We start from the raw sequence: 10,734 nt of genomic DNA on the forward strand, positions 1-10,734 counted from the left end.
TTTTTAATTCCGACATATTTTTACCGGACTATGTTATAAATTTGATGAGAGTATCGATTCTTGGCCAGCCAGCCTACTCATGTCGAGATGAAATGGAAGCGTCATGAGACGTTGGCCAAAGGTCGCCGAGGATCAAGGCGACGCTGGATGGACCGGGTGTCTGGAATTAGGGTCTTTTGATTAATTCCAAAATTCCGTTAACCGTCAATCCCAAACCCCATAATTTCCTCAATTCCGCAAGCTTGTCATTTCGCCCTGCAGGCTTCATTTCCCAAAAATATACGGTCTCGACATAATCGTTGTAGGATTCTGTTCTTAATTATTTTTTTGGAAAAATATCAACCCATTCCTTCCCAGTAAACATGAGCCGGTTAAAATGTGGTTGAAGAAACGTTAAGGTCGTATAATTATGGTATAGGTAGAAAATATTACCGTGTTCGATATACGGTAATTTTTCAGTAAAATATTAATCGTTGTCTCTCCACAAATATTATACGATTTTCATTACACGTACATTTAAACAACGGTTTCTAGACTAATAATCAACGTTTTATTTACTAGTTCAATTGCTAATTTAAATTCGTTAAAAACCGGTATATTTATAGATATTAAAATACAAATTTTCTACGTTTCATCGTCAACGTTTTGTTGTGGTAAGCGAGATTCGTAGTATAAACGTGTGGTAAAACCGTTTATATTTCTAGTCTTATGAACAGTTAATATACATGTTTTATTCCTTCACCGGTAACACAAGTTTAACGTTTCATTCACTGCTTTTCTACAACATTTAAACAACGGTTTCTAGACTAATAATCAACGTTTTGTTTACTAGCTCAATTGTCAATTTAAATTCGTTAAAAATCGGTACATTTGTAGGTATTAAAATACAAAATTTCTGCGTTCCATCATCAACGTTTTATTGTGGTAAGCGAGATCCGTAGTATAAACGTGTGGTAAAATCCATTATATTTCTAGTCTCATGAACAGCTAATATACTATTTTATTCCTTCACCAGTAACACAAGTTTAACGTTTCGTATGGTTACCATACCTTGCCAATATGTTCTCATTAATTGTTTAATAATTAAGTCAATACACTTTTGATCTACTGATCACATGTAATACGTGAAAATTACGTCGTACATAGACTTGTCATATCGATACACAGAATTATATACCTACTCGGGCCGAAACGAAAACAAGATTTGTTTCGTACCTTTCTGACCTTCATATCCAAGAATACTACCCTTTTCAACATAGTGAGGGCAGGAATCAACTTTTACATCATTTACTTACATATTGCGATGTTTGAATTTGGAACTATAATCATTATATTCAAGTTTTTCTCATGTTAGCAGTGACTAAAATTCAACGTTTTGTTATCCTCCTCAGCACGTTTTTCTGATTACCTTAAATTTTGTAAACAACTGGTCATTCGATTTCCAATCTTTTTTTTCATTCGATAAACTAGTAAGTATCATCAAAAATATGAAAAAATTCAGGTGACATAACACTAGAAGTGATAATTTTATTCTACGTAATATTGTAAAGTAGAACAATATGTTACCTCCATTTTTTCAAATTCTTTTCCTTGTGTTATTGTTAATTCCCCAACATAGGAAAAAAAGTTGAAAAATCGATGAACAGATTTTTCTACAAAGGTCACCAAGAAATTACGTAGTTGAGCATATAAGTGCATCCCTTCGCGGCGTCTTTATTAATTGTAAAACATACGTTTTCCTATACCATAATGTATATATTGGAATAACCCATGCTAGGAAAGCGAGTGGCCGCAGATGAAGCTCGTGTACCATGGATGTTACATATACGTATAATGAGCGCATGTGTCAAACGACAAGCGGTCGCGAAGAATCGAGAATGTCCTAGCGTGAAATACTCGCGCCTCTTCTTCTGCCTCTGATTGGCTCGCTAGGTCAGCGTGTTGTAACTCGTACGGTTCCTGCACGCTGAGAGCCGAGGACGACGCGCCAGAATGCCCCCCCACCACCGTTCGCGAAGGCTCTCAGCTCACGCGATCAGTGAATCAGTCTAATTTGACCAACTTCCGAGGTCAGTGCACGTCCGTGTTTATGTGAGCCTTCATAAGCTGGTAAGTACAAATGTATTTTCTATTTGGAAAAATTTATCACGATGATTCAATACAGACGAAAATGACAATACAGGCGTAAATAACCTGACAATAAAAAGAAGAAACAAATACTTTGTGATTGCGTCGTACTTGCTTTTGAACGTCGCCGAAAGGATGTAGGCACAATAGAATTGCTTGTAGATAATGCTATAAGAAGCATGTGTATGGTATGGAATATATACTGATTGCAAATAGAAGCCGCAGATATTTATTATTAGCTTCACTCTTACTTGTGCAGGCATCGTTTTTCTTTTATAAGGTTATCCAGTGAAATAGATCGCTAACACATACGTATCATGTACGAATGAACGATCATTTAGTGGCTGCATCTTTTCCCAATAAACACACAGTGGTTGAAATGATATATGTATAATAGACCTGTCAAGACACGTTGAGAGAACGTTGAAATGGCACATAAAGATTATTCTACCTAGAATACAGGTGTTAAATACTATGTATTTTCAGGTATTTGACGGATTAGCAGTGATATCGAGGAAGTGAATGCTCCAGCTGCGGTCGAATAATAATTAAAACTTATGCGTACTGCGTACCTAGACAACGCTTTCTATAGCGTCTGTGTTCTTTTTTGAAATAATGTGCCAATACTTTTTATTATTTTACTTTGTCAGGATTGTGATTTTTTACCTAGTCCCGAGATGAAAGTTAACAATTTTCCTCGTTAGGGTATAATCATAGTATGATTATTTTGTTTCATGTTTTATTTGTTATCAAACCTCTTGTATCGGATATAAGTTTTTGTTTGTCCATGTTTACTTAATTTTACTATTTGCTATACTTCTATACTCTTGTGAGTACATCTGTACAATTGAGGTATGCGTATATGTAAAAGACTGTATGTTTATTTATACATCCCAGTCAACATTCACACAGTTACATCGTTGGCATAATAAAATGTCCGCATCAACGATACAGACAAACTGGTATATAAAAAACTACTGTTATGTTTCGGATACATTGTTAAAGCGGATATTTCGATACGTGTGCAATGTAACTATTGTCATTGTTGCCTTGGATGAAAGTAACTTATAATAAATATATATCATGTTTCGCAAAGGTGTGTGCTTTATCTCATTTAGTTGTCCTGTATTTCTCATAAGAATACATAGGTGTGGATGTAAAATAATTAATATCATTCAATTGGTGCAAGTTACCATTACTGAAATAGCTAAGAATGTGAGCGTTGCTGTATCATCTAACCCCTGAGATAAGTCCATATTGACCATACAAGAAGCTTTTAACAGCTTGTGTATTAATATAGTACATGAAAAATTATACCGAAAACATATTCTCAAGTCGGTTGTTACACGTTTATCGGAACCGCGTGATATTCGATTAAGTGTATTCAATTAAACGTATAATAATTGTTTACGGATATCGTTTTTACGTTAAATCAACACACATTAAGTACGTGTATTATTATAAAAAAAAATTTCCAATGAACACGCTTATTAAACGTGTTTGAACCACGAAAAATGGTGGCTATAACAGGTATATATTAAACGTCTACGTTAACATTTAAATTGCGTTCTTCCATACTTGTTTCATTACGTTTCCGAAAACCGTAATTTCGACGTTTACTTCAACCGTGGAATATCCGGATCATAATCACTAACAGAAAACGTTGATGAGCGCAGTCGAAAATACCTATATCAGGGCGGACATTTTTCACGAGAAAAAACGTATGTGCTGAACGATTATTCAACTATATACAACGTTATTTTTCGACGAATTTCTTACGATTTATTTACCAGCAATGTTTATTGGGTTCGTTGATCGAAGTTTTCTCCCTTCTACACGAAGTTCACTCAACTCTGATGATGAAGATAATTGCGTTTAGAAAATTTATCAATTTGATTTTGAATACGTGAAACGATGTATTATGTTTCACGCTAAGATGTGAAAATCTTCGAATTTTGGAGCTCTCAGACCTTTCCGTAAACCAGAAACCCTTTGGCCAATGCGGTTTTATCACATTTTTGAATTTAGGATTTTCGAATGCACACCTTTGAATTTTTAACAGCACTTCTTGTCGTCGTAAAAAATATGACCTAACGTCTCTTTGGCGTAAAGAAAAAAAAACGTCGGATCATTCCGAATATGTTATATATTATAAGGTTGATCCTCAAATCCGCCTAAGGATTTTTGAAATATTCGTATCAACTTAATAAATTATGGTCGCAGTTTCATCCTACTGTAAAAACTTCGGGATACGTTCAAAAATATCTACCTTCTCACATTTAATAAAAACAATTGTCACCCCTTGCATATACGTATAAAAGACTGGAAATGTGAGTGAAAAATATGTTTGAAACGTCGTGAGGATTTACTTCAAAATGGATTTCCATTTTTCCGCACAAAAAACGCATCGAGTTATATTTTTTTCGGCAATAAAATTGATCAACGTGCTTCTGGTAAACGTGAAGACCAAAAAGTCCGAAAACTAGAGAAATATCATATATTATTAATGCATACTATAAATTATCTAAATCGGAACTTGTCCGAAATTTTAACCCCAAAAAGCTTTCCCGCAAATTGTTTAATCCTTCAGAGCTTCTTTCGTCTTTGCATGTATATGTATTTGTATTATGTATTCTAAGTCATATATACGAGCACTTGCAACGTGCAGTTTGTTTACTTTGTATATACACGGTGTCATTTTTGCACAAACTGCCAGTGCATTGGATTCTAAAAACTGTGTGTAAGAGAATTGAGTAAAAGAAAAGGAAAAATACTCGTATCAAAACTTGAAATTTTTCTTAGACTGGACTTTTTTTAATTCGTGTTAAGCAAAATTCTGTCAAGAATGAGAACTTGATTTAACAATAGGTCATTTCTCCGTAAATTCTAAATCCGATTTCTCGTCGTTGATTTTTCACTCAAATTTTCACTCGAGAAATTTTACTCAAAATGAGAAATTATATATGTTCAAATCACTTTTTACCGCTGCAAATACCAATTTCTTTCTTTTTTTTTTGCACAGTTATGTGATATGAATGGACTATTTACAAAAAACCATTGAATTTCAAACAAATTCGTTTACGGAATATTGTTTTATACGGAAAATCATCAAAAGAACGAAGGAGAATCGCCACGATTCGATTTTCAAGTGAAATGCATTACATTTATTTCTCATTTTGTTCCTTCAATGAGATATTGTGAGCTTATGTCACTGAAGTTTTATATTACTTCTCGATGGATTACAAAATTTGTAGTGATGCACAAAACTACAGTCACCGCTACTAATATTCCGATCTTTAGCTTAACGTCAAGTTCTTACACAGAGAAACAGTAAGCAGTAAAAAACCAAAGAAAATCCGAAAGAGAAGAAACTTGTTTTGAAATTAAGCTAATACGGATTTCGAAATATGTCCCGCATTTATCGCTGGTAAAAACTTTCTCCTTGAAAAATGCTTACAGTTTGAATTCAGCATTTGAAAATATCTTTCCAGATCTCAGGAACTTTCTCGAATCAGATTGAATTTTATCATTCTCGATTCGGACTTTCGAAACCTTTGTTCTGTCATTTTAAGTTTCGATATATGGCGAAAAAACGAATCACCCCGTGTGTAACACTGCAGCATGGTGAAGTATGCCAGTAGGAAGAAGAAATAGGTACTAAGGGGGATGAGAAATTTATTCCATCGATTCATTTTTATTGTCTCGACAGGATATACCGAGTGTTTACGGGTAAACGCCGCGGCATCTTTGGTTGCCTACCACCAAGGGGAAAAAATATCGGTAATACGGACTTACCGAGTTACCGGCAAGTGGCCTGTTCAAAACTCCTCACGATTGAACTGGAACTGTCCGTGTTGCGGAATTATGTGAATGTAGCCAAACAATTATTTCGTTATTCATAATCAATGCTGAAGCATTCAGTTATCGCCTTCCGAAGTCACATTAATGTGACAATGATTCGGTAGGTCTGTTTTACCGATATTTGTTCTCCTCGGTGGTAGGCAACCCAACATCCAGCAGCGTTTAATTGGCAACACCCGTTGTAGGCGGCACAGTCGATTCCCCCTTCCTTTTGCTTTCCTCTCCTATATTCGATCCCCTTTTACCGAAGACTGGATATATTTTTCGCAAGCTCGGTATACCGAAGTTGAAAATTCGGTAAAGCATCCAGAGTGCCGCAGGATTTAGAGCCGGATCTCTGCAGAAATAGCGAGCCATTTCCGCTCGCAGAGTCGGTTATAGTCGAAGGAGATCCTGGAGAGTTTCCACGAAGTTTCTCCTCCCTGTAGATAGTTCGTTCCCTATTTGCACCTGATTACGGGTCATGGATAGAATCCCGAATAGTTGTTATACCCACGACTCCCCCAAATTGATACTCAGCATCTGGATTCGTGTACACACGTCCCTCTATACTGTTCAACAAACAGCAGTTGTCGGTTGGCCAAATATTGATATTTGTAAGTTTTTCGAGTGTTTGAATTTGACCAATAATCCAATTATTATATCCGTGAAATTGGGTGTAGGAAGATCTCTTTAAAAATTCTATTACAAATGATGCTGGAATTATAAATAAACAGCTTTAATGTATCGATGCCTCGTTTCAAATCACTTATGAAATTGGTTTTAAATTTTGTAGATTTGCTTAATTTCAATCTTGGATGGATATAAATTTTAATCAGAAGAATTTTTTCTACAAATGTAAACTGTAACCTTTTTTTCTGTCATGTTGGCACGATCGATAATTAGTATTAATTTCTCGTGGGTTTTACGTCAAGTAACGATAAATATCAGATTCGAGAATCTCTTGAAAAAATTAATGGTATTCTCTGTCAGACTACAATATATTCGATGGATTGTTAATATTTTGGAAAAGAAGTCTTCTTCAGAAATCTTCAAAACTTGAGTAAGTCTTTTAAAAGGAACCCCGAAAATTCTACATCAACCAACAGATGTAATTTCAAAATCTTAGCACCTCCTTGAAACAATCTTGAAAATTTGGTATTGATTAATAATACTAAGTTAAACTATGAAAATTGTCACAAATGTTCTAAGAATTTTCGAAGAACGTTGAATGATTATAATTTTGGAAGCTTGATAATCGATAAAAAAAAATCGTAAAACACTGCGGTACAAATGTTAATAATTTTAAATATTCAAAAAATGCATCAATCATGATAATTTTAAATGACCAAGAAGTATTTTTAATGATTAACGAACATTCTATGTTATACCAATTTTGATCCGTTTAAAAAATAGATCAATGGCGTAAAATAAATTCTCTTTCACATCCGATCATTGTGCATAAATCTTTCATTTCAAATTGCAGGCTTTTACCTTCAACTCGTTTAATTTTGTTCAGCGTATCGATCGTTTTAAATTCTGGCCATTCAAATAATTCACGTGTGCAAATCATTGAAATATGCACCACGTTTAGACGATAATCAAAAAAATTAGGTGAAACTGTTTTTGAAAATGGCAAAAAATGAATAAATAAGTGTTTGCTATTTTATATGAACATGAAATCGTGACGGACGCAAATTTTTCAAGCTCAAAAAATGAGTTGTACTTCCTCCGAAGTAATTCTGCTAAAAAGTAATAAGCTCGTGCAGAGAAAAAAAAAATAATACTCTGCGTGAATTAATTGCTGAAAAAATGCCTTTCATATCAGAATTCGAAATAGATTCATCGAAACTCAATATTTAGTAACTATTCACAGTTTTCGCATTATTTACCCTACGTGAAGACACGAATGTCGTTTTTTAGTTAGAAAAAAAAAAAAAAAATCGCTTCTGTCTGTTTTATTTTCAGCCTCTCGTGTCCAGAATTTTTTCCTAACGAGAAAATCATCTCGTTTGTTTCAGGCGAACATCCGGCCGCTATGCAGCACGGAAATACAGCCGCAGGATCCCCGACATCAAGGATCATCCTTGTTGCCGTAGTTTTCCTCCTCGGTCAGCTTAGATAATGTGTATGAGAAGTTGAAACCTGATTCAGGAAGAAACATGCTAGATTTTAAATAGCCGAGGAGAAACAGCGACGGAAACAAATTTTACTGCAAATTTTCGCGTTGAAAAGATACCAGAAAAAAAATACACACACAAACGCAGATGATGATTATATATATTACACACATGTGTATTTCTCAATATTTGAGACGAAAAATTTCATATGTTTTGAACACTTTTCAATCCATTTGAAATGAATGGTCGATCAAGATTCGTTGAAATTGATATTGCCATAAAAGACAATTTTATCGTTCGACAATTTTTTTTTTCTTTCTTTTTGTTTTATTATTTTTGTGGAACGAATTTTTCGTTCTTCTTAACCGAATCGATCTGACTTTATAAATGCCTTCACGAAATATCTCGATATCGGGTGAAATTTTAACTTTGTAATTTTTGTTGAGAAAAAAAAAAAGGAACAGTAAAACGTTTATTCTCGAAAGATTTTTCCTGAAGTATCGATCAAACAACGAACGGTTTTCTCCACGGTTTGATCGGAATTTGAATATTGAAGAAAGAAGCGAAATCGAAGCGTCGTGAGTGAAGTAAAAATTTGTGAATTATACGAAAAATAAAAACGATGCAAAATGTTTTACTTGTCAAGTACGAGCTTGGAAACGTGATATGGATTTTCAACTTTGTAAAGAAAGGGAATCGTACAAACGAACTTTGACTAACAATGAACGATAGTTGAATGTAATAATGGAAGAAATAAGAAGTGAAGAGAGTAGGAGTTATGAGAAAAAAAAAGAGAGAGAGAGTAAAAAAAAAAACCGATAAGTGAGAAATGAATGAAATAGTAAGAGAATTGAAGGAAGAGAAGAAAATAGGTAATTTTTACCGCACATGTAACGTGTAGAAGAATTAAGTAAACAAATTAGGTATAAATATAGGCGTATTAGGAATCATAAATGTATAATTATACGTACATTGAACGTATGATTACTATTATATCATGACATTGTATAATTTCAACGATGTGACCACGACGAAGAGTTTAATTGAAAGAATTAGATCGTGAATATCTTTATCTTATCGCGCCTCTTCCCTTATTCTGAAAATGAAGAGGATAATAAAAACCGTGACCAAAAAATAAGAACTTTGGTATAAACGAAAAGAGGCACAATCTAATCTAACCTTTCCCGACTTCCAATTTCAATCGGTGTATTTTAATTTACACTTTATATTTGTATTCTTTGATTATAAAATCTTGTATTCTTGACACGTTACTATATACCAACTATTATATCATTATACATGTAAATAGTATTTTACTCTTGTAAATAAATCATTCATGCAACATTATAATTTTCAATTTACGCAAATTTTCCGACCTCCTGCTATAAATCATCGTGCAATTTGTATAAATAAGAACTCTCGAATTTCTTGGATCTGATCGATTCAATCGTAACGAAATCGATTCAAACAGATTGATAGTTCTTTGAGGAAATGTCCTAAACAGTTCATAATTGGTGTGGGAGAAAAATGGAAACAAAATTTGACGATTATATTAAATCGATTGAAAAATCGGAGACAGTGAACGGAATTTTATCATTTTTTATTTTAACTATAAAAAGAAAAGTTTCTGGGTGAATTAACAATAATATTCCAATTATTTTTAAAATCATGTTGATAGTTTACGTTTCTTCATTATTCAAAGTATTTTGCAGATGGTTTGCCGGATTTTTTAGCCAACACGAATACCTGCAGTGAATACGTATAAATAGAATTAACTTTGCGAAAGTAATCCTGGAAAAGAAACTTTGTTAACACATCGAAATTAATGTGGATTTTTTTTTTCTCTGCGGATTTTTTTACTCAATAACAATCAGTTAATCGTTTCGGAAAATCGTGGAACTGATTGACGAAAAGAAGTTTTCTTGGAGAGTGGGTAAAAAAAAAATTTTCGACTTTTAAAAATTGTTTAAAATCGTGTGGAAATTTTCACTAATCCTTTTTAGTACAAAAACAAAAACAAACCGGAAAAATAGTTTTTTCGCGATGGTTTTCATCATCATGAAAACGGACGCGTCTGTTGGTCTGTCTGACAAACTTCCGCGATTTGAAACTGATAGGACTAGGCAGCAAAGTGAAAAAATTTGAAAGTAAAATTAGAAAACAAAAATCCCTGTAGCCAAAAAATTATATAAACTGGAAATAACGTAATGGTTTATTTCGAAAAAGTAATGAGAAAAAAAAAATAAACGTTTGTCGGTAAAACATTGAAAATTTATTTATTTCCTGTAGGACCGGAAAGTCAAATTAAACTTGACACGAGAATTTTTCATGCTCATCAATTGATTGTGAAATCTTGTACATTTGACATGTTTCTAAAATCCTGTTTTTCGGATTCTAGAGGATTGAGAACGTAAGGATAGAGTGAAATTAGAAAAATTGATTTCCGACCGAAACCAACTTTTTTTGTATGTCATCAAAGGAGATGAAAAGTGGAAATATGCATTAAAGTCGTATAAAATATAATTAGAGAATTTCGGTTTCTGTTTTTAACTTTAACAATTTTAATAATTAATTCACACTTGAACCGCTGTTCACGTACTCGTAAAAGTTTTCGAAAATCATCAACGAGGAGTTACAATATTTCGGA

The 10,734-nt window shown here is 33.6% G+C and overlaps 1 protein-coding gene across 2 annotated transcripts in view; it reads left to right on the plus strand.

Moving 5' to 3' along the window:
• Positions 1-8,938, plus strand: part of LOC124308481 (zwei Ig domain protein zig-8) — a 409,568-nt gene extending 400,630 nt beyond the window's left edge. For both annotated transcript variants that reach the window (XM_046771229.1, XM_046771230.1), the window contains one exon: positions 7,989-8,938. In XM_046771229.1, the coding sequence (XP_046627185.1) occupies positions 7,989-8,092 (104 nt within the window). In that variant the 3' untranslated portion in view covers positions 8,093-8,938. The remainder of the gene's footprint in view (positions 1-7,988) is intronic.
• Positions 8,939-10,734: the final 1,796 nt, after the last annotated feature.

Source organism: Neodiprion virginianus, chromosome 7, assembly GCF_021901495.1.
Source record: "Neodiprion virginianus isolate iyNeoVirg1 chromosome 7, iyNeoVirg1.1, whole genome shotgun sequence".
NCBI lineage: Eukaryota > Metazoa > Arthropoda > Insecta > Hymenoptera > Diprionidae > Neodiprion > Neodiprion virginianus.